At 36.1% G+C, this 24,382-nt stretch overlaps 2 protein-coding genes across 3 annotated transcripts; one reads left to right on the top strand and one right to left on the bottom strand.

The window, feature by feature from the left end:
* The first annotated feature begins 4,507 nt into the window (after nt 1-4,507).
* On the top strand, nt 4,508-5,798 carry LOC116182279 (solute carrier family 66 member 3). The gene is made up of 4 exons (XM_031502800.1): nt 4,508-4,958; nt 5,010-5,232; nt 5,283-5,403; nt 5,455-5,798. The coding sequence occupies exons 1-4, from the start codon at nt 4,792-4,794 to the stop codon at nt 5,601-5,603; spliced, it is 660 nt and encodes a 219-aa protein (XP_031358660.1). The 5' UTR covers nt 4,508-4,791; the 3' UTR covers nt 5,604-5,798.
* A 2,996-nt stretch (nt 5,799-8,794) lies between these two features.
* LOC116182277 lies at nt 8,795-21,534 on the bottom strand. Of its 2 annotated transcripts, none has more exons than XM_031502798.1 (8): nt 21,324-21,534; nt 21,024-21,234; nt 20,685-20,975; nt 17,784-17,926; nt 17,442-17,733; nt 17,274-17,391; nt 9,380-10,761; nt 8,795-9,327 (listed from the first exon to the last, which is right to left on the bottom strand). In XM_031502798.1, exons 2-8 carry the CDS (start codon nt 21,168-21,170, stop codon nt 9,160-9,162), a joined length of 2,541 nt encoding a protein of 846 aa, XP_031358658.1. In that variant the 5' UTR covers nt 21,171-21,234; nt 21,324-21,534; the 3' UTR covers nt 8,795-9,159. The 2 variants fall into 2 exon arrangements, with proteins under 2 accessions (XP_031358658.1, XP_031358657.1); XM_031502797.1 differs by having other exon boundaries at nt 21,024-21,236; nt 21,329-21,534.
* Between the last annotated feature and the right edge of the window lie 2,848 nt (nt 21,535-24,382).

The following is a 24,382-nucleotide window of genomic DNA, read 5'->3' as shown; positions in this document are numbered from 1 at the left end:
GATAACTGTATAGAGATTTTCCCTGTAAAACGGGTAGTTTTTCAAGGGTTTGACATGTTTTGGTAACCGTGACAGGATGTGAATTGTGATTATCTAAATACTCGCTGTACAAATAGATCATAAACAGCGTAAAAACTGTTGGCACGTATCCTAGATGTGTAGTTTTCGAAGCTCGCAAGAAAATTTTCTGTAAGATGACGAGGAGGTGATTGAAACCAAGAAAAAGCACAGAAAAGTACTTCGTTCATGTATATCAAAGTCTCCTAATGAATTATACATTTTCCTACAAAAAAATCAATAATACCATTGTATATAGGTACCTACATCTTGTAATACATTAGCGAGTGAAGATTGGAAAGTTGTTGGGACTTGTAGAGGAGGTGGGATCGGTCTCATGTGTTAGTCGAGTAGGTTTGAAGATGTCTCCAGGTAAATGCAAATTTAAGTTACCTCTTGTGGTAGCTGGATGTATTACCTATAGGTATCGAGGGCACCTTTCATCGTAGGTCAAAAGATGAACTTGTATTTAATTGTTGGTAGCAGATACGAAGGACACCCTCCATTACCTACAAATTATAAAATTGATCATCATAAAGAAGGAAAATTTCCGAAGCTTGCGTTTGTCTTATATTAGTCAGTGTATTTTTTCATCAGCCAGCATCTTGTATTTTAATAGAAGATATGGTGTAGTCGATACAAAGATCAAAACTATTTTTGGACTGAATTACATCAGAATCCCAATTTCCAAACCTACTAAGCAGAGCTGGGTAAAGCCCTCTTGAAAAGAGCTTGAAGCACTAAGCACCGAGCACTTTGTTTTGATAAAAGTGCTTGCAAGCCCTATAAGCACTTTTATGTGATGAAAGAGAGGAAAGTAATTGAAAATACAAAGCACCAAGCCCTTGGAAAGTGCTTGAAGAAAGTGCTTGAAGCCATTAAAAGTGCTTGAATCACAGTAATTGACAATATAAATATAAACAATATAAAGCACCTTTCATATTACTGGAAACCAGGGTTTCTAGTCTATAACTTTTGATTGAGACGTCTGATCGAAAAAGTACGAATTGATTTGGATTCTACGCACCCAAATTAATAAGAAAGTCTTTTCCCGAGAAATTTTGGTGTAGTCGATTTTTGGTAAAAAAAGGAAGGCTATACACTGCCTTTTTTTCAGCCCCGAAAAAAAAATTGTCTCAGATCGACCCGGAAAAAATATTTTCTTATAGAATGTGGCCTGTAGAATCGATAACTTCAAACAGTTCCAAGATTGCGCTACTAGTTCAAAAGTTACAGCCCTTTGAATTTTTTTTCCAAATTGGTTTCTAGTCTATAACTTTAGATTGAGAATTCTGATCGAAAAAGTACGAATTGATTTGGATTCTACGCACCCAAATTAATAAGAAAAAGAGTTTTCCCGAGAAATTTTGGTGTAGTCGATTTTTGGTAAAAATGGAAGGTTATACACTGCCTTTTTTTGAGCCCCGAAAAAAAAATTGTCTCAGATCGACCCGGAAAAAAAATTTTCTTATAGAATGTGGCCTGTAGAATCCATAATTTCAAACAGTTCCAAGATTGGGCTACTAGTTCAAAAGTTACAGCCCTTTGAATTTTCTTTCGAAATTGGTTTCTAGTCTATAACTTTTGATTGAGAAGTCTGATCGAAAAAGTACGAATTGTTTTGGATTCTACGCACCAAAATTAATAAGAAAAAGTGTTTTCCCGAGAAATTTTGGTGCAGTCGATTTTTGGTAAAAAAGGAAGGTTATACACTGCCTTTTTTTGAGGCCCGAGAAAAAAATTGTCTCAGATCGACCCGGAAAAAAAATTTTCTTATAGAATGTGGCCTGTAGAATCCATAATTTCAAACAGTTCCAAGATTGGGCTACTAGTTCAAAAGTTACAGCCCTTTGAATTTTTTTTCGAAATTGGTTTCTAGTCTATAACTTTTGATTGAGAAGTCTGATCGAAAAAGTACGAATTGATTTGGATTCTACGCACCCAAATTAATAAGAAAAAGTGTTTTCCCGAGAAATTTTGGTGTAGTCGATTTTTGGTAAAAAAGGAAGGCTAGATGAGTGCTTGAAGCTCTTTAGAAGTTGTATGAAAGTGCTTCAAGCAGTTCAATAGGGCTTGAAGCTCCAAGCACTTTTTAAAGGTAATTGAAGCACTTTTTCCTGAATTAGAAAAGTAATTGAAGCACAGAGCTCTAAGCACTAAAAGTAATTCTAGTCCTTTAGCAAGCACTTTTTTTCAAAGCACTACCCAGCTTTGCTACTACGTGAATGATTCGTAGCAATATTTAATATTCTCAGTTAAAAGTAGTTTTTGTTGTTCTTTTTGGAGAGATTGTAAGGATTTGTTCTTTTATCTCACTGTTTAATCGTAATTAATGTAATTCCGTTTTAATAAGCTTGTGGTGGAACATATGGTAGCTGAAATCGGTGTATTGATTTTGCTGACATCCTGCTCTATTGATTCTACTGATAATATTGTGGTGTAATGTGTGGCAGCTACCATATATGTTCCACCACAAACTTTTTTAAATTAACGTCGCTGTTGTGTGGAAGTTGCACAAACTTTCCAAAACACATTGGAGTACCTATAAAATTTTGAGTTAGTTTTTTTTTCTAAATTTTGGTTACAAATAATTTCTAATCATGAATCATATGAATGTCCTATTTATGACCCATTTTTAATTGAGCTAGCTAACAAGTAAAAGTAGACACAACAAGGTAGGTCCCCAAACGTACTACAACACAACACGAAGAATTTCACCAATAGAACCACGAACCCAAAGTTCCTATTTTATTTCCTACAATTGTAGTTACCGTGAGTGTTACAATGTTTGGAGTAGATCGTAGGTACTACATCCAATACCTTTGTTTGCTTATGTTTGACTTTGTTTACCAAAGTCCACAAACCACCCTTTAAGTGCGCATAAATGTATGTCCTGTACTCGCTTCAAAAATTATAATTTTTCTTAGAAAACTCATCTATGTGTAGGTAACATAATCCATGTGAGAGCAGCAATGTTTGTAGTACCTAGGTACTTCAAATATTCTTGTTTCCCTTTGATATTGTTTACCTATTGTAATGTGTAAATGTCGAGTTGGCTATAGGCTTATATTTCATATTTTGTAAAGAAACAATTAGAACAATTTACTAATTTCCATAGGGGATAAGACCATAGGTGGGTCTGAGCCCCACCTGGCCTCCTACTGACTACGAGCCAGGTATTACTTTTAGAAGAAAAGTCGGAGAAAGCGAGTGCCGATAGATTGAAATCCACAAATAAATGGGGAGTTGCTTTCACTAAAGGAAACGACGGGAAGAACGCGAAGAATCGTGATCCACAGAATCCGACGATTCATGACCTTAATCTACCCAATGAAGATAACAAAATTTTAAGACATAATATGTAAGTAGAAGATAAAGAAGGTGACTGGGTTTTACAGGTGGGAGGGAATGTTACAGAAGCAGACAGTAAAGGTACTTTATTGGAGAGATCGAAGAATTAAACAAAGAAAGGAATGAAATCGTCAAGGATGTTAGTTCTAAAAAATGATTCCAAATGAAGTCTAGGTACCTAAAATTTTAGTCTTTTCAATTATTGGAAGCTATAAAGCACACTTGCGCCCGGTTTAGGTCTATTAGGCCAAGATCCATTTGTTTTAGACTTTTAGAGAATGTTCCAATTTTAAAATGAATGCCATAGGAACGTGATGAGTAATGCAATATTAACAAGTTGATCTTTGTTTCCACTATGCACCCAAAAATGATAGTAAGTGGTATTGCTGTGTAAACAACGTCATGCAGGCGTTTTGTTCGGGCTCTGTAGTCGGTACCCGTACCTATAACAATACATGGGTCACCCTGTATGTGGAAAATCAATTTTTGAGTGTAAATTTGCTGGTTTTTAATTAAACACGTTCGGTCCTTTTATTTAAATTTGCCCTCATGTTTAGTTTAGAAATAAAGATCAAATTCTAAATTTGTTAATAGGTGCTGTTTAAGCTGTATTTTGCATATTATATTGTCTGATCTAATAGTTTGATGTGGCACATTTAAAAGGAATTGTACGTATGTCTCATGTATCCTATTTAAACCATCCGAAAGTAAGGTAGGTAAGTACCTATACCTACATAATGTGCCACGTTTACAGATCAAGCATATGCCCCAAATGTCACTTTGGAAAACTATGGGGCTCAAGATTGTTCTGCTCCACTGAGCGTAGAAAAAGCTCGTTACGGCATTAGGAGCCTCGATAATTGTCCTTGGCAAAAAATTTAGCGTTTAAAGAGACTTTCAATTACATTTTAAAAAAGTAATTAAAATGGTGGGTTTATACACTCATAATCATAGTTCACTATCATTAGAACATTAAAAAATAGCCAATAGAAATAAAGGTCCGGTTTCGTTATTAGCGACGCGTAATAAAACTGGTTTCTATTGGCTATTTCTTAATGTTCTAATGATAGTGAACTGATAATGATTGTATAAACCCACCATTCTCCCAAATTGCATAATTTTTAGTGAAATTGTATATCTTGTTATTACATCACGTAATAACTCCGTCGAAAGCATAAAGTGCCTCAGAGTACCATCCTAATTGATGGACACCCTATATTTAAACATCAAAAGAAGCGCCAAACGAAATTATTGGCGCAGATAATTAAGAGGTTATGATTCAAGGCCAAACCACTAGAGCCAGCCAAATAAATACCTATCTGGGATAAACTTGGAATGTTTTCCAGATGATTATAATGTCAATCAACAGGTTTAGCTTTTAACATGATTTTAAAGGAGGAATTTAGTTATGTACAGCTCTTCTCCGATTTTTTAAGTATTATCACGATCTCCCTATGTTTCGTTTTGAAAATACCGCAGATAATCAATATATTAAAAGTGAAAAATGCCACCGGAATGAACACTGTTGGACTTCTTATGGAGCTCTCTAGGTAGGTAAACTAATGCCTATTTTTTTTAAATAGTCGATGTTCACATTTCAGTTATACGATTATGATGTCTTACAACTACCGGAACGGCTACGCCATACTAACATACTTAGAATACCCCATAATTTTAGTTCAGGAGCTGATTTTAATTTTATGCGTCTTATACTACAACAAACAATTGGGGTTGGCAAGTGTATTCGGGGCAGGCCTGTATTTCTCAGCCTTGTTTGGGTTTTTATCCGGAATTATCCCTAGGGAATTACTCACATTTTTAGTGGTAGGTATTTGTACGAGTACGGTAAGAGAGTAACCATCTCTCAATTTCAGCCATTCTGCACTCCGGTCGGAGCTTCCTCAAAAGTTGTTCAATTGTTGACAATATTAAAGTCGAAAAATTCAGAGTGCATCAGTGTTCTTACGTGGTTTATTTCGGCATTTACCAACTTAAGTATGTGCAACCACCTTTTGTCATATGTCTTTATATATTATAATGTTTTAGCTCGAGTTTTTACAATATTTGTGGATTCGGCGGATGTTACACTGTTGTTGAACTTTATTGTTAATGTTTCCTTAAGCAGTTCGATAATGATAGCTGCCTATTACTATAAACCGGCCAAAGAAGTATCCAAAATGAAGAAAGCAGATTAAAATTAATTACATTAACTAATGTTATACTACAGACAACAAATAGTTCAAATAATTCTCATTTTAGTCATTGTGCTGCCTTCTGCAGCATAAATTTATTCTATCGCTCAATTGTTAAATCGTTTCCTCCAAATTTAAGTGAATAGTACACTTCATATTGTATATATTGATATTTTAATATATTTTATGTTAAATTTGGCATTTTTAATTATTTTATTTAAACTACTGAGTTACTACTACTTAATAATCCTTCAATGGCAGATTATCAATAAGTTATACATTAGCTAGGCTATAGCAATGACCTAAAATTTTTGCATTTGCATATGACTCAGTTTACAACATTCGTCTTTAAATCCCTATATTTTCAAAACTGTTCGCTTATCACAAGTGCATACACTTATTAAAACAATTAATTTTGAATTTGTGTTAGTTAATGTCAAAATCAAACTTTTCTACGCATGAATGACATTTTCTCGGCAGCCTTTCACCATCCTAAAATTGTCTAGGCCCCTTCCAGCGCCCTCTAGACCCACTTCAATGCAAAGGAAAGTATATAAAAAAAACTCTAGCTATAAAGCTTTGAAGGGGTTTTTAAAAACATTCTCAAAACTTCCCCTGAAGGTCTTTTAGACGCCTCTTTCACAGCTTTTTAGGCGTGAAAACGAAAAAATTGGATTTGGCATATACTTATACCATTATGGAATTTGGTTCCACATTTCAAGAAAGATATTGACAGTAAAATGCGAATTCCTCTCAATGGCCCTGTCTAGGCCACAAATAACCCCAAAGAACTTAAAAAATTAATAATTTGTGAAGGTGCATTTCATGGAAAGGATCAAGACCCAAAGGTGCATATTTCCTGTCAATAGGTTTAGCCTTTTGCATTTTTTTAAATACTTTGGAAATAGGTAACACAGCTTCGAGAAGGAAAAAGTGAATAACAAAATTTTTAAAACAATTAGAAACAAAACATCAAACGTAGGTAGTGAACAAAAGATCCAAAGAACTCGGAATTTGCATGTGACAAGATGAAATCAGTTTGGATTTTGTCAGGGGCGTATCGTGGGTAAATGGCGCCTATGGCAAACGCCTATCTTGCGCCCCTCTCCGACCGTCCATCGACAGGGGGTCGCAACTTTTTTTTTTATTTAACAAAAGTGTTACTCATAAATAATAATGTCCCACTCTCAATGTCTTTTAATATATATGTGTATCTATAAAAGCGCCTTTTTCGCGCCCTCCTTGATTGGCGCCCATAGCACGTGCCATACCCTAGTTACGAATCTGGATTTGTTATACATACGGGGTTTGATCAATGGAAAAAGTGAATTTTGAATTTTCTCGGATTACGTACATATTCGATTTATGATTTCTGTGTCTAACATCTGTTTTTTTTTGAGTTTAAAAGGATCAAAGAATGTGTATTAAAAAATTTGCTGTGGTTAGCGATTCTGCCCTTTTACATCTAAGAATATGTGTACCAAATTTGGCTCCAAACGGTTCAGCTGTTTAGCCGGAAATGAGAGTGCAAGTGGTATCTGTGCTAGCCACAGGAAATATTTACGAATGTTTTGGGTATGCAACGGTGTGGTAGCGAAGATTGTTCAGAAATTGTTAAATTTTGAGCAAAAACAACGTCGCATAAATATCCCTCAGGAGCTGATGAATGACGTCAATATATCAATGAGTCATAACTGGTGAAGAAACATGGGTGTATGGATATGACATCGAAACCGGAAATCTGTCATCCCAAAGAAAGACGCGAGTTGAGCCAAGACCCAAAATAGCAGCTCAAGTTCAGTGAAATATGTGAAGGTTTTACTCACTGTTTTCTTCAATTACGATGGTCTGTTGCATAGAGTTCTTGCCGTATGGTCAATAAGGAATATCACCTTGAAGTTATGCGCCGTTTCAGTGAGTCAATACGTCCGGATCCCATCACACGTTTCATTGCTTATTCCTGGTTTTTTGTCAAAAACAACACAGTATCCATAACCATGCCTTAGCCGCCGCCGCATTCATCAGATTTGGCCCACTGCGATTTTTTCCTGTTTCCAAAACTAAAGAGACCGATGAGAGGATGTCGTTTTGTCACGATTGACGAAAGACCGCATCGCTGGAGTAGCTAAACGCCATACTGAAAATTGCGTATCACAAGTGCTTCGAGGATTGGAAAAAGCGCTTCCACAAGTGTATATTATCAGAGGTGGATTACTTTGTAGGGGACGAAATAGATATTCATGATGAAATAAATATTTTTTAAGAAAAATAAAAATTCACCTTTTGCATTGATCAAACCTTGTATATCAAGATGACCAATTTCCTATTAAAAATGGATCAACTCAATTTGTATAACAAAATATTCAGGATGTGCCTTACAAATTTTGAATAGAACACAACATCAAAATCAACAGGCTACACACAATACTGGTAGAAAAGTGATCTATAATAGATTCATAAAGGGTCCCCACCACCAAAAAAGGGGCAATGAAAAATTGATTTGTTTTGGAAAATTTGTAGACCCCAGTCTTTCTGCTGTATGGCAATGCAACCTTGTGCAGTAGTGCTAGAATGTGGCTAATTACGAAGGTATGTAGCGTTGTTGAAATAAGACATTCACTGTATAGTTTACTGAAGGAGAAATCGCGCATGTGCGTAGGGGACACTATATTGCACAAATTCACACAACAATCACTAAGTACTTAAATAAGTTAGTTTAGCGTTTGTTGACACGTTAGACCTTACCTATGAATTCCAAGGGCAAGAATGGATCCGTCTCAAATATTGAGATACTATTGATGAATTTGGGATGCACCATGAACAGTTAAGGTATTACATGCCAACACACGTGAACGTAGCTCCTCAGTCCTAACTGCACTTCTTGGTATGGTGAAACCTGGTTAGTAAATTCCTCATTTAAAGATCATAATTTTAATAACAGAATTATGTTTAATGATTACAAATGAAGGTAAGTTTTGTGCCACCTTTTCTTCTTACCCTATCAACACAGATGGAAAACTCTCCTTCAATTTGTCACTACATGGTAAGTCTCCATGAAGTAAAAAGATAATTGTTACACAAAATTTGGATTGATACTTGTCCTTTTGTTTAGTTAAAACTTCCACAAGGCATCTGACATTAAGACAATTAAATCCCCACAGAAATAGCTACGCACATATTAAAAAAAACAATTGTTACTCTATAAACTTTTAACTCCATTACGTACTACAGCAAACTAGAAATACATCACATAAAGTAAGACCCATACAAAGAAAGGATTATAATTAATTATCATTATCACAAGCCCATATATATATCTCACACACGCACAAGATTACGATACTAAACAGATGTTAATAAGACAGTGGAACGCAAGTGCATTAAGCATTATTTCTGCACTAAAGCAATTTCTAATGTCACTTTACTTAAGATTGAAATGCTTCATACACTGCGACGTAAGTGCATTATAGTAAAAGTAAATATATAACCTTTAACAAAGTAATAGTTCTATTGTCAAAATATACCAACAGACTTAAATCATTTTTTTGTTTCTAAACGATTATTGTAAGAGTTCAGAAATAACACGCGGAATATCGTCATTATAACGCGCCAATAAGGTGGCGTTCAAGTCACGATCCCAGAAACCCATATCGTACAAAGTCCTCAGTGCTTTTTCACGAGGAGAGTTTGAATCGGTTCCAATCCAATGGCCGTTCAGCCATTTTCCCTGCAAAATGAAATCTTATTACTGCTTTTTTAAATGGTAGCTGGCGGCGTACCTGTTCCGGTCTCGTGAACATATTTAAAACGGATCGGGCAGTGTTTATTGCGGACGATGCGACGTTAACGGCGCCAGAGACTAAGGTGTCGGGCAGCATGTGAAGACCGTTAGGCTCAGGTGGGGGAGGAGCTGACGCAACGTTACAATGAGGGGACTCGGTTCGGTACTGGCGATGGGCTTCGCCACTATCCGACTTGGGAGTGTTTGCATACTGTTGGCAGTACTGGCCGCCGCATTTGGAGTGGTTGAAATCGGGAGTGGGGTGAGTCAAAAAGAAGGCCGGCTGGGAGTAGCTGTGTGGGGAGCATTGGGATACATGGCTCCCAATGCATGGGGACACGACAACATTATCCGGTAGATAGAAACTTTGATTGGGCGAAAATGGGACCTGATTGCTTGTGTAGCTCTCATTGCGTTGCAAATTTACGCTTTCCGGCAGGGAATGCGGGTGAGTGGGGGGGTAGACGACTTCGAAGCCAGGCCTGTTTAGGGGAAACACAAACAGGCGCGACTTGTTTTCGAGAGCCGACTGCGACATGGCCTCAGAAATCGAGTTTGTCATCGTAGAGCAGAATGTGGCGTTATCTGTTGTTGATGTACAGTTTGGTAGAAAGGACTGTGCAAACACTGGTGGAATTGGGTTGTCGTGAGAAGCAGCATCGTCACTTAATAATGGTGGAGGTATTGGTATGCCATTTGTCGTCGGTTCTGGGGCGTCCTCAGCATTTTCTAAGTAATCGGTACGTAATAAAGATTTTGGTACAGGAATCTTTTGTCCATTATAATGGATGTACGCGTACTTGGATTTGTGTTCATTTAAATCTGTAGTACCCTCCATGCTGTTATTATTATTATCATCCTCGGTTTTTACGGTCACATTCTCTGCGTCTACGATTTTTTCCACTTTAATGTCACTAAGAGCTATGCAGAGATTTTGAGAGTTCATATCTTCAATGGCCTCAGCTTCTGGGAAGCGAACAACAACAAATTCGTCGCTCGGGGCAGAATTTACCGAAGAAGTACTCCCCGCAATAGAAATAATGCTTTGAGTCTCAGATGGGCAACCAATAAGACTATCGCCTTGATTTTGGGTTTCTGACGGGCATCCTACAAGACTGTCGCCCTGACTTTCCGTTTTCAAATTCTCTACATTCTCGTGTACATTTAGCAGAATATCATTATCAATTTTTCCGTTGGGCAAAGATGCTGCCGGATAAAACTTCATGGGCAATAAATAATCGTCTAAACTTGTTGACTCTTTCGGTTCAGTGAGTACATTCATTGGTGTTTGGTCAACTGTAAAATGACAACCGACCCAACGACCTAAACGACGACCCTCGTGATGGAAGTACCAATAGCATTCATACTGTCCAGGCTTCTCTGTAAAGGATTAAAACAATATACATTAAATCTGTATTATTATCTATTACTAACAATATGATGCAGCAATTAAGTGTTCAGGAAACAAATGAAGGATGTATGGTGACAATTTTGACAGAATGAGGAGGTAGGTGTCCTGAATAACATGTAGATGGGCGAAGGGTGAGTAAAGAGAAGGGAAGGGTTACATCTTAGGCGAGTAGGTTAAAAACTATGCTTCTATAAAACCAAAAGTAAATCAGAAATGTGAATGATTAAAGCACATTTTTGATAGGTATTACAGATCAGTATTTTATTAGCAAATAGTGCAGGCGCTAGATGGATTTAAGTGTGCAAAAACCGAGGACCGCATTCTGCCAATTGATCCCAGTTTAGAAAAGCTTGTAGATTAATAATTCGGATGTTGCCGGAACACCTCTTGGTCCAATTTTGTGTTATACCTCCTCCTCTTGCGCCGACAGTAAGTTGCCTGAGTGCACGTTATATTTCTATCCTGATGATAATTTTGTGACAATTATTGTTTTTTTTTTAATGATTAACCATAATTAAAGGTTGGCAAATGAATTAAAACAGAAATTATGAATAAAGAATTCATAAATTAAATAGGTACACGAGAAAAATCAATAATCTTCTAAAAAATGCAAATTTATCGATATGAGAAAATGTGAAAAGAAGGTCGACATTGTCCTGGTTAGATATCATATCAAGCACATCATATATTTTCAAAAGAAATTGCAATAACAGTTATTTACACGTCAATAAAAATAATATATAAACATAACACACTCACAAGTAATTAGAAGGAAGACGAATATATAGCACCAACAAATATGATAATATAACTTTAAAATATAAAATTTGGACGCAGAAGGATGTTTCAAGAAATTTTCAAAACGGGAACTCACTCTCGAAATTGAAAATAACCACAAACACGCGACAGAGAACATGAGGGCATTTTAAATTTGAATACTACAAAAATTAATATTGTTAATGGAATGGCACTTGTTCATTGAATTCAATTAAAAAAAGTTCAACACCTTTGGCGATTTTCTGAGGCATTCTTAAAAAAAATCTGTAACCTTTTCTTGCAGCTAAATATAATAAGACGAATTGATGATATTTCGATAAAAACTTTAGGGTCAACTTTACGTAGTAAAGATCAAAAGATTAAACATTTTGTAATTTCAAATGATCGCACAAAAATGCCAAAAATTGTAATAATTTCTTTTCAAACCCTGAAAATAAATTAGATACAGCTCGTTCGAATGCTCTGTACTTAGATATACACAAGTACAAGAAGATCGCGATCTATATATCTGTGGAGGATTTGATGATCCAACGAAATGTTTCAAGGCTCTTCATAATTTGAAGTACCTGACATAAATTCGAACCATTTAGAAGCCAATTCAGGGATGTTTTATTATTTTATAACATATTTCACGCAGTAAAAACCCAATCTGCTCACATCATAACCCTTAGCCCGATACAGATGGTTTCATCCTAGGAATCTATTTCTGGAAGAAGCTAGCTCGTCTAAACCTCTCGCCAGGAAAGATTGCCGGTCACAGAAGACCTGATCCCGGTCTACAAGCTGTGTTTTTCTAAAGATGTGACCGACTTCCGGGATAGGATCGTGCCAATGTTGAACGCAAAGTCTTTTCGTTCAATATTGCCACGATTCTATTCCGAAAGTCGCTCGCATCTTAAAAAAAGCATAGATTGTAAATTGACACAAGGTGTGCTGTGACCGGCAATCTTTCCTGGCGAGAGTTATAGGTTGTTTAGGTGTATGGTTTGAATGATTTTGACTAATATAAGAGGAAATACATTTCAGGATGTCATTTGGCTGCTCAATCCCTTGGCGAAAACATTTGTCGTATTTTGCCATCATTACACTCTGTGATTCAACAGTAGCAGATTGGGTTCGAAATAGTTTACAAGCTGCATCGTTGAATTTTGTACAGAAAGCTCTTTTACTTTTTTGATAACTTATGTTAACATTTGCTTTTTCGTATTAAATAATTTTTTTTGTCAACAGTTCTTGTTTTTATTTCAATTATTTTATATTGTTGTAACAATTGACTAACTATGATCTTTAAACATTAGAAGCAATTGGAGATTGTCATTATGTCCTATACCTACCACGGTCCATGGAATAAAAATATTATTATTATTATTATTAAAATAGTTCCAAAGCATAATTTGTTCAGTCTATTTACTTGATATCTAAAGAGGTGGGGTATAAAAAATAATTGGACCAACAAAGCTGCTGGCACTATCCAGAATTATATTCTGCAAGCTTTTCAGAGTTCAAAACTATTTACAGAATGCGGTCCTCATATTTTGCACACTCAAGTCTATCTAGCGCCCGGTCTAAAAGCAAGTTTTCCCGTGACAGTAAATTTTCTTGCCACAGTATTTGTTTACTTCCCCTTATTGAAATTTTTTTCTTAAATTATCGATCTAATGTGTACCCTAACTCCAAATAGACTATGCATCTACACTAAACACTACAGCAGAGTTTTTATTAAAAATTTACTCTATAGCAATTGTAATTGGTGAGATGTCAGCCAGATAGCCAGCCAGCCAGTCATAACGAATATAATAAAATACAAAAAAAAACTTAAAAGAAAAAAAAAGCAAATTCTGAACAGTGTGTTGCAATACAAATTTAAAGAGACAAGGATCTAACCATATAAATTAAGATAGGAAATCTGTCGTCATATGGAAGTTGCTGTAGCCTATAAGCTTCTATTCCCATCGACCGGTTCATCAACAAGGAGACAACTAAGCCAACATGCTTCACTTGCCAGTTTCTTCTCAGAGTCCAAGACATTAGCATCATTTATTGCTATACAATCTCTATTGCGGTCATTTTCTCAAGATATTCTAATAGATTGATGTATTTTTGAGAAAATTAAACAATATTCATTTTAACAAGGCAACGATAGAAAGCGTAGGGAAGCTTTGACCTTCACTGTGATTCGTTAAAACAGGAGTCAGTATTACGCCGCTGAACAAAAACGAGGGACGAATTTTAGCAACTTGGCCAACTAAAATGTTGATTGCTGAACTGTCATTAGCTGTCAATGTCAAACATCAAACCGTGAAATCGATTGGTTTATTTCTGTTTGAAGTGCTGGATACTACTTTTTTGAACGTTTTATCAGTTCTTATCAGAGTTTATCATTTTCTATTAATTACACTGCGCGTATTAGGTATAATTTCTTTAATTTTGTAAACCCACCATTAGACAATATTCAATAAATTTTGCGCTAGTTAAAAAGTTCCACAAATTGATAAAAGTTCCTGGCCAGTAACAATATTAAAGCAATCCCCCACGCGAGTACACCATTTTGTTGAATCCAACAGTTTCCAACTTTTGTTTTTTGTGTGCCGTATATCGTTGAATTCGTAATAAAAAATTCTTCTTAATAAATATACAGTGTGTACTTTTTTATGTGCTATAAAAAAATAAAGTTGCTGCTAAGGGTCATTTATTCGCTATTATCGTTGTTATGCAGTCCTTATTGACTCTGTTAATTTTTCAAAGAGTAAAAGGGACTCATGTTTAAATACCAGTGACGCCAAGAAAAAAAACGCTTTTTGTCAGTCTCGAGGCTGAACCGCTATTTTGTCATTTAGAAAATTTTGTTTCGTCGGATAAAGCGTTAGAGCCCAAGGTTTGCCGGTTCGTTTGTTGAGTCTGGAAGAGTTAAAGGAGTATTGAATTTTGAATAAGTGAAAAACCGAAGGAGAATTTGTAAACTTGTAGAAGTGTTTCTAATTTAAATACCTACCTACCTATCTTCATCCATTTATTTGACGTATTAGAATTAACATAATTTGAAATGCAATTTAAATTGGTTCACAAATCGACGGAACGCTAATCAGCGCATGCGTTGAGGTCTGGGTCCGTAGGTGACGTCACTACAAATATTCTGTGATCGTGCAATCCTATATTATATAGCACCCTTGGAAAAGTGTTACTTTTTTCACGATTTTTACTATGCCTATGACTTTCTATGAACAATACCATTAATTTTTGAGTGACAGTAAATCGCGAATGTCAATGGGTGCGTTCACCAGACGAAGCGCTTCATAAGCTCTACCTAAAGGCGGGAATGCTTTAGGAAGATTTCTCGCGCGAGTTGCTTTCTGATAACACTGTTGAGGTGTAAATACCACCTGCATCGACTTGCGGTGGTATGTACTAAAGTCACTAAATATAGAAAGTACCGCAATCCATTGGGCTGGTGTGTTAGAGGGAGAACGCACGATTTTTGCCCAAAAATGGCGGAAGTTACCAGATTCTAGTAACTTTAATGTTAGGGATTGTTGCACCTGTTTGGACAATTTGTGTTACTCCGTATGGAATGAACAGAAATTATTATTCAGGTAAGTTGCTAAACGAAATATATCGATTTGTTGTCATAACCTCTAAAGCAGACTACTCGTTACTGGATCCTTTACAAGCACTTGTATTTGTTCAAACTACCTGTACAAGCTTAAATATGACCTGCACACTACGTGATACGTAAGTACGGTAAGTGTTTATCGTGAAAAAACACAATTAGTTTGTATTTCATGTATTCTAGCAGGGACATGTCAAGTCGATTTTCTGAAGGAACCTTCCGACTTATGCCCAGGAGTTCACGGTATGGAAATTTGAAGTCTACGGTGCTCCCCTCTTTAAAAGCTTCGTACCTAGATCCACTGGAGTAGCAACTGGCTTAAAGTGTGCCGTTCCGAATCACACCTGGTCGTTGATAAACCATCGCTGTTGCAGAGCGATTTACTGTCCTTTTGCCGAAATTAAGAGCTCAAGCGTGTGCTTCACCTCAACCACTTTCGACAGAAGTTTACCAATTTCGAAGATCTCGATGGAAAACACATTATAATGCAGTTACCAATTTACAGCATTCCAAATTTGAAAGTCAAATAAAAATGTTATTATCCATTTTTGTAAATAAATAAAATATATGTACAATTGTAAGCTGCCTAAATATCTTTCTTCTGTATTAAAACCACCAAGGCGAAACACAGGAGAGAGGAAAAATACCATTTTTCAAGAGAAACAAGACGTCATTAAAACTTGAATCGGCCCACCAATTGACTTTCGAACCACGTTGCCAAACTTTTCAGCATGGCTTGTAATTATAGACGGCTGTGACAGTACTATGAAGTTAGGTTATAAAAAATGACAGCTATTCAGATTTTATTTGTCAATTTTTTTAAATTGGCAGCAAATTTGTCCAAAAATGGCGGATGATTGCGGTACTTTCTATATCTAGTGACTTTTTAGTATGTACAACTCGACAGCGCTATCAAAAAGCAACTCGCGCGAAAAACCTTGCTAGAGTATTCCCGCCTTTAGGTAGCGCTCATGAAGCGCTTCGTCTGGTGAACACACCCATTGATATTCAATTATAGATTATTAAGGATGACTATGCAACAAAATTTCTCGTACAACACAATGTCGAATGAAAGTGTCTTTTTTTCATATATTTTTCACCCTCATCAATCAAATTTGGTGCGTTTTACATTTTTCCTGCGTGTGCTGCTTATCTTCAAAAACAGCGCCACCTACTATCATCTAATAATGAATGCAGTTTTGGATCAAGATTATTGCTTCTTTGTGAACTGCTAGATTATCTGTAGGTAGTAGTCTGGATCCACTTCATGTGATAGAGAAGAAAATCACCCCAATATAGAATGATGCTTATTATGAGACCGAGGAGTTGGTTTATATGTCATCAGTTCTGCTAGTTTGCTGTGGTTTGACTAAATCTGAATGTGAGAAATACCTACCTGAATTTCAATTTTCTTATTGCTTTCACACCACATAATACAAGGAACTTTAAGAACGTTCTATCTCGACCCCAGCCATAAAACTTTCGGTTATGTTATTCAGGACGCCAACTGTGTCAATATGAAAGGCAAATTGGCTTACACCAATGGAAAAAATATAAAGGGAGTCATTTCTATACAAGTTTAAACAAGTTGTAAATCAGCATATGCATGATGAAAGCGCATTTTTGGAAAGCTTTTAGTGAAAATCTGAAGTCTCTAGCTATTGTAATTCCTGAGATCCAGCCAGACAGCCATAACGATATAATAGCGTATTTTTTTCCCAAAAATGCGCTAAAAAAGTTTATTACGATCAATTAATTTGCATAAACAAAATATATGAGATACCATTGTGTAAAACCTTTATTAAGTAGCACAAGTAATGCGAGTAGCCACTTTATAAAAAACGCTATCCGAGAAATTCGTGTGCATGTTCAATCATTTCAAGATTCAAAAGTAATGAAGAAACTACCATTTTTTTACTACCCCCTACTATATGCCATTGCACATTATATTGTGGGGATCAACCAATTCTTTTCAATACATACCTATCCATAATTTACTAGTGGTTGACCCCTCACATGAAGCTAATAACACCACTACGTTCAATAGGGTTAGACGACACAATGTTAGTGCACCAACATACCACTACTCATACTCACTCGGCATCTCCAAATATACAGAAATCGTTCCCTTTTCCTGTGGTTTGAGTTTTGGACATGGAACAATCTTAGCAACAGGCTTTAACTGCTCAGAACCCCAAGCATAGCGCAACTCGGTCTAAAAAAAAACGTAACAGTAATTACAATCAATCAACCATTCGCAATTACATCTGAGTCCCACTCCACTTCGCCGCTATTAATGATCTCCCACTCCTGCTGGTACACCTCGCCGCCCCACATGTGCTGCACCGAAATTTCGTGTTTTCCAACGATCGTGACGTTAACAAGCCGATCGATATCGTCAGGATCCGCAAAACTAGGCACCACTTGCCACGCGACCTGATTGCAGTTCTGCAGCAGGGCCATTTTCTTTTCCTTTATTTTCATAGTTTTCTGCTCCAACTTGTCCAATTTGGAGTCGATTTTCTTCTCCAACTTTATGGATCTGACCAACTCCTTGCTACAATAACCTCCACAGGTCATCGAAATGAGAGTTAAATCAAGACTTACTCGTTCATGTCACAGAACGAATTGCGACGTGCACGTCGGGACGACTCGAACTTAGCCTTCCGAGTGGTGCAACTGTTTAGTTTGAGGGCCGAAACTGCGTTCACGACCGACTCTGTGACTTCATCCATAATTTCCTTTTTGAACTGAAAATCAAAGTCAACCATTGACAATCGTACATGTTGAGTTAACTAGAGAATAAAATTATTATTATTAGGGCAGTGTAGAACAGTTAAACTGTTAACGTCTCCAGAATCAGTGTCTCTGTTCAGGGAACATCCTCAACGTCAACATTAGGATGTTATCTACCAGATAAGTTTTAATTAGAGAAAAAAAACCACCCCTAAATGTTTTAACCATTAAACACACTACTCAATTTTTCACACAATGAAACAGTAAACAAAGCTAAGTATTGATATTTTTTAAATGAGCACCATTCATTAAAGCATCTGTCCAACATGTAACTCAATTTGCAACAATTGTGACACTGAAAAAATACTTCCGACTTGAAATCACTAAACATGAAGACACAGGGAAATGTAAAGGACACTAATGAAAATGAACTTCTATTTGCTAGAAGTTCTTATATTAATTTGGTAACCCTTAGTTTCAAAATGTTGACTTACAGACATAAAAGCTCTCTCCTTGCTATGTAATACAGAAGCTGATGCTGAAATCCTTTTAGAAACCTGTATATCTGGACCAGATGATTGAAATCTTAAGGAAATAGATTATATGCCAAGATCTTCAATACTAACAACTTTTTCAAAGAAAGAGGAATCTACCCATGGGAATACACGTGCAACTCATTTGGAATCACTTAGAATTATTTGGCATTGTTTTAACATTCCAGAATTACAGAATAATATAGTATTTCTTAGTATTAGAAACCAGTGTCAAACATTGTCCTTTACTGTAATGAAAATTACATTTGTCAAATTAGCACACTATTTTTGAAAAATTATTGAGATTTCTTAATAGTTCTATTTGCACAGTTCTAGATGAATTTTTGTAAAGCTTTGGAAGTTATCAAGGTTCAAGAAATGAGGCACAACACCTCATTTTTAAAACTTAATTTGTAAGCGGCCGACGCGTCCGCATGCATGCGAAAATAGACACTTCTCCATTTTTATTTTTTTTCACAAAAATGCCTATCCCAGTGGTCCAGAGTTGGACATTAGGTTATTTGCAGGTGTAAGATTGTCTTCTCAAATCTTTTTGAAAAGGCAAAATGCTGCGAAGGAATAACGCGTCTTCTATTTACGAATATGCGACGGGACACCCTGTATGTAAGAATATTTCATTTTATTAAGTGTAAATCTGGGGGATTATTTACAAATAAACATTTCATGTCATTTGAATTTGTATTTCAGTATTTGTTTTTCCATTTAGAATTGTTCGTAATTGTGTACTATTTTTTTTTTGGTTAAAAGTCTATCATCTATCATTGAAGCTTGAATGCGCTTAATTGGGTAAGCATTGTTAATGACTGACGTTTTAATAAGTTGAAATGAACGTTATCAAAAAGGGTCCGATAACTGCAGCCCGAGTAATGAATTAAAAATTTTGTTGAAGTGACCGCCGTCATCTGCTGGTACCTACTGAACCCTGGAGCTACCGTTTCACCGGTTGACTTTACACCAGAGGCTACCGAGACCAACCCCCAGGTCATTGTTACCGCTGACCTCGACCAAGCGTGTGATTTTCGCTTGATGGCGCCCGAGTCCGTCCGTTCCTGCCGTCGACTACCGTTATCGAGTTGTATTACTTCCACTTGTTTATTTATTTATATTTATTTCAATTAAATTATTCTTCCGTTAATGTTCTTTAATTTTCTAAAGCTCACTGATTGTGCGCGAGCCCCAAAGTTCGTCGCATTCAATCAAATGTCAAGGTTTTTCTCAGTCGTGCTCTTTTTATCATAGTTGCTTTTATGAGAATACGACACCTTTTAGCTTTGCTTACATTAACGCACAACAACTAAATTTCCGGGCTTTCACAATCTTCATAATATACGTTCCTTCCCTACTGTACTTCAGGCCATAGTGTTGTTTACCACAAACATAAGGGGGCCCTGTCACGTGCCACTTTGCGATTTCAAATTTAGGCATGTTTTTCATTCTTTTCCCTGATTAAATTTATGTACCTATCACAATTTCACAACACATATTTTTTGTATAAGTACCTAATTACATATTACATAATACTTTTGAAATTTTTGAACAGATTGTCAAGAATGTTTATAAAATGACATCAGCTGCTTTAGTTACCATGGATGAAATAAACAAAACAAAACATCCTTGAAAATCCATGGCATACTATTTAAAAACCGTAAAAAAAAGGGTTTTTATATTTGGTCCATGAGTAAAATTTAAAAAAATATAGGTTGTGATAACCAATGTAATCAGAAAAAAGAATGCAAACAATTCACGTTAAGATATAAAAAGTGTTGCATTTAAAAAATACCAACTTATGGTCAAATCTCAGAAAAATGATCAACATTTTTTTTACTACGCCACGGGATTGTATGTAAAAATGTCTTAAACAGTTAGTTTTTACCTGTTTTCTATCTTACATGGGTAGTAAGATATGATAACATCCCAAAGAGTCAAACTTTTCGTTTGCACCCTGTACCTCAAACACAAACGTAGCTAGATTGGATTTTGTTTGTGGCATTAAGTTTCACAAACAAGTGGCATAGGGTCGTGAAACCCGCAAGTCTCTATCTTGAAAAACAGCTGAGATATACTGCAGCCTCAACCAAAATAGGTCATATGGTACAATGCTCGATGTCCCAACCGAAATTGTTTTCAGATTTATTGCAACTTAAAATTTAAAAAAATCCTAGTAAAAAGCAGAAAGGGATGTTTTTGATATGTTGTTCTTAAATAAACAGTTCATTACCTCCTTCATATACTTTTTGAACCATTCAGGTGGCTCACTCTCAACGCTGACGTTAAAATCGGGCATCAATACTGTTTTGTTTTCGTTCCGACGCAACCGTTTAGCTCCATTTTGTGGAGGGTGGGAAACACAATCAAGTTTTAAGGTTATGATACCCCCTTGGCGAGCTCGCTCGCGGAACGAGTATAGCGCGATTTGGAAATCCAATTGGGATTCGATTGGAAATTCCTTATCGTCAATGCTGACATAGGATACTTTAACGTCGTCACCGCCCGCTCCCGAGTTCTTCAACTGCAAAAAACGAATTACAATGGCAACTGACAAAATCAACAGAATTACCAAGTAAGATTTGAAAGTTTCCCAATTTAAGGTCGTCGCGGGAATGTCGCACATCGCCACAATGTTTGCTTTGTCATTAACATGACCTGGATTATTCTTCCACTGGAGATTGTATATAATCTCCAGGTCTTTCTTAACGCACCCCATTCCGATGAATTGCTCTATTCGCCTTTGCGTTACGGAACGTTTATTTTTCAATTTCGCACGTTCACTGGCGTAAAATAAAAACAATAATAAACAATAACAACGCACCCAAAACACAATACAGATGATACTACGCACATGCGCAATGTGACTTACCTATAATTGCGTAGTTAGAAAAACTCGTTTTTAAGATTATTATTTGGGCATATTCGCATGCTCAAATCAATTACAATTAATCGTTAATACATAATTGAGGTTTGCACTGGAATTTATCAGATAGAATTCCGCTAAACACTATTGTAGCAGAGTAAATGTAACAATAACAAACGTCATATGTGGAACATAAAATTAATGACGATCGAATTAGCGTTAAGTAGAGCCATCTATAGGAGTAACACGTACTCTCATATTGAAAATACCCACTTATTATACATAGATGGCGCTACTTCTAAATGTACAGGGTGGTCACAAAAGACCTGGCAATATGTAGACCACATGATATGAAACAAAATGAGCTCACGTCTAATCTGTAGCCCCAAATGTTGCGGTAACCTTTGAACACTTTCCGTAATTTTGTATCGTAGCAATATATGTTTAATAAATCCGACATTTACGAGCAAAAAGCTAGGTCAAATCAATTAATTAAAAAAATGTTCAGTAAATGGTAGTACACGGTTATGGAACTGAAAATCGGTAATGAATAACCGTATAAGTACAATTAAGTATTTAATAGCAAATTAAATCAAAATTTTGCATATTAGCAATATTGTAGAGCATCTTTTGAGGTATAAAACAGCATAAATAAATGATAAGCAAGCGCTTTGTGGGTTATTTTATATATGATGGATGAATGATACCGTAAAATGACTTTTCCTAAAACAATATCAATGGTATGACCTGAATAGAAAAATATTACTTATATTGTATAGCGATATACATTCTTTCTCGGGAATATTCCTATAGAAGTTTCTAAAAATATTATTAAAAAAATTCTAAAAGATTTGTATATCTAAGGCTCGAAGAATGTTTCAGTGAGTATAGGATATTTGCAAGATTTACAGGAAGATCTCTGTGAAATTGTAGCGAGGTTCTCACGTAGAAATACATAAGAATACTAAAATTTCGCCACGTTCTGATTATTCTAATGTCTTCTATTTAAAAAGAAAATCATGTAACATAAATTTAATTACCTGATTTACTTATTTACAACACTTCGCAACGATGTTATAGTACTGACTGAAACACAATACGATTTGTTTATATAACAAACGCCCCTCTTTCTCGTACGAACGCTCCCGAGTATTCTAGAATGTTCTCGAACAAACACGTCTTATTTTCCGGAAAGACTGCGGTACATCCGCTTTCGTTTCTTATCACCGATGAATAATCCTTTTTGGCCCCTCGATGTCTATCGGGCTTTCTAGAATAATCGCTACAATAAATTACCGTGTTGGCCAACTTGCGACTACCGAGATTTTCGGCACACTTGCGCCTAAGAAAAATATCAACAATATTAATGATGTTATTTGTCCTTATGACTAATGTTCAGTTTCCCGAAGACATATTGCAAATGGGAGATGCATTAACCTTTATTTTCACCGATGATGCTAAAGGCCACAGGTAAAGAGGCATTATCAAATGCCAGAATTTTAATGGATGGAACATATAAAAGCTGCAGTAAGGAATTTGTGGATGGAAAAGTCAAATAACCAGCCCTTAATGATTTCGAATGTTATGTGTTGTTATGAGAGTAATAGTTAATAAATAACAGATACTGAAAATATCATGTTGCTTTTTCCCAACGCAATCTACAGAACTGATTACAGATGTAACTAGTCGTAATAATAGTCCGAGAGCTGGGAGACATTTTTGGGTAGGTATTTGAGGCACGCTGAAAACTTGTCCAACACTTCTCCAATAAATCCCCAAACACAGAAATGCAGACCTGGCCTGGCAAGGTCTTAGCCCCGCTTCTCCTCAGCCAGGTCTGCATTTCTGTGTTTGATGGGTATAATTGCGGAGAAGTGGTGGACAAGTTTTCAGCGTGCCTCAAATACTTACCCAAAAATGTCTGCCAGCTCTCCTACTAATAAATAAAGTTTCTTGGGGAAGGTTTCGTGTCAACTTAATTCATCCCACCCCATTTTGAGAAGAAAATTACGCCGATGGATATTTTAGAAGACTAGAATACACTTCCTTGGTATGGAGCCCTATATACTTCTATTACATTTCCATTATTGAAAGAGTACAAAAGAAGTTTTTAAAATATCTGTCCTTCCAGATCCGATGGTGAGTACCCACTAAGGAGATGCGACTATCCAGCTTTGTTGCAAAGATTTGGGAGCACTTCTCTTGAGAGCCGTCGCAATCAGGCGGCAGTGGTGTTTTTAGATGTTATTCGTAGGAAAAGTGGACTGCCCCGATTTAATTTCTTTTATGCCCGTTTGCACCGACAAATTTAAGCGGAGCTTAACTTAAGTGTAGCTTAAAATCCATCGCAACGATTATTGAGACAATGGTTGTCATGGAGCCCCGCTTAAATTTGTCGGTGCAAACAGCCATTAGTACCGAGGCAATCTTCCAGACAACAATGCAAAAGAGTTCAAACAAATCTTATCTTAAAATTACCAGTGAATGTTATGTGTAGCAACTTCAACAAAATATCTAATAGTTGTGATCTCTTTAACTCCATCATTTCCGAAATCTTAGACGCTATTCATACTCAAATATAATCATTTAAGGCCATATAATATTCCATAATTTTTTTTAAATTTCATATTTCATTATTAAGTAATCTATTTTCGTTATTTTGTAATCTATTTGATCTGTAAATGGTGTTATGCTGTCGGACAATATACACTATTATTACATATTATTATTATTATTATTGACGACTATCAAAGACTTTTAAAACCTATTCAGTCAAAGCTCCTAAGTTGTCTTAAAGACTCTTTAATCTTCTTAAAGCTCTCAAAATCTCTCTTCCTTAACCAATCGCATTCTATACCTTACTGACCTGTAGTTGTTTAGTCGCCTCTTACGACACGCAGTGCTATCTGCGGTAGGGGTATTCTTTCCCGCCCCTACACGGGTAAGCAGACCAAAAATGTCAACATAATAATATTTTCCTATTATTTAATACTATCGTCAAATAATGACTCACTGATCATAGTTTTTAGGGCATTTTTGCACACTTTTGCTCACACTAGCCGACT

The sequence above is a fragment of the Photinus pyralis genome, unplaced genomic scaffold (assembly GCF_008802855.1).
Source record: "Photinus pyralis isolate 1611_PpyrPB1 unplaced genomic scaffold, Ppyr1.3 Ppyr1.4_unclustered_Scaffold450, whole genome shotgun sequence".
In the NCBI taxonomy this organism is placed as follows: Eukaryota; Metazoa; Arthropoda; class Insecta; order Coleoptera; family Lampyridae; genus Photinus; species Photinus pyralis.
The sequence above is the reverse complement of the archived record's forward strand: the minus strand, read 5'-3'. Positions and strand labels throughout refer to the sequence as shown.

Coding starts and splice junctions, on each gene's coding strand:
- LOC116182279 (XM_031502800.1), top strand. CDS start 4,792: ATGATTTTAAAGGAGGAATTTAGTTATGTACAGCTCTTCTCCGATTTT. Junction 4,959..5,009: donor CTTCTTATGGAGCTCTCTAG/GTAGGTAAACTA, acceptor TTCACATTTCAG/TTATACGATTATGATGTCTT. Junction 5,233..5,282: donor AATTACTCACATTTTTAGTG/GTAGGTATTTGT, acceptor TCTCAATTTCAG/CCATTCTGCACTCCGGTCGG.
- LOC116182277 (XM_031502798.1), bottom strand. CDS start 21,170: ATGGGGTGCGTTAAGAAAGACCTGGAGATTATATACAATCTCCAGTGG. Junction 17,734..17,783: donor TCGTTCTGTGACATGAACGA/GTAAGTCTTGAT, acceptor AGGTTATTGTAG/CAAGGAGTTGGTCAGATCCA. Junction 17,392..17,441: donor AAGTGGAGTGGGACTCAGAT/GTAATTGCGAAT, acceptor GTTTTTTTTTAG/ACCGAGTTGCGCTATGCTTG.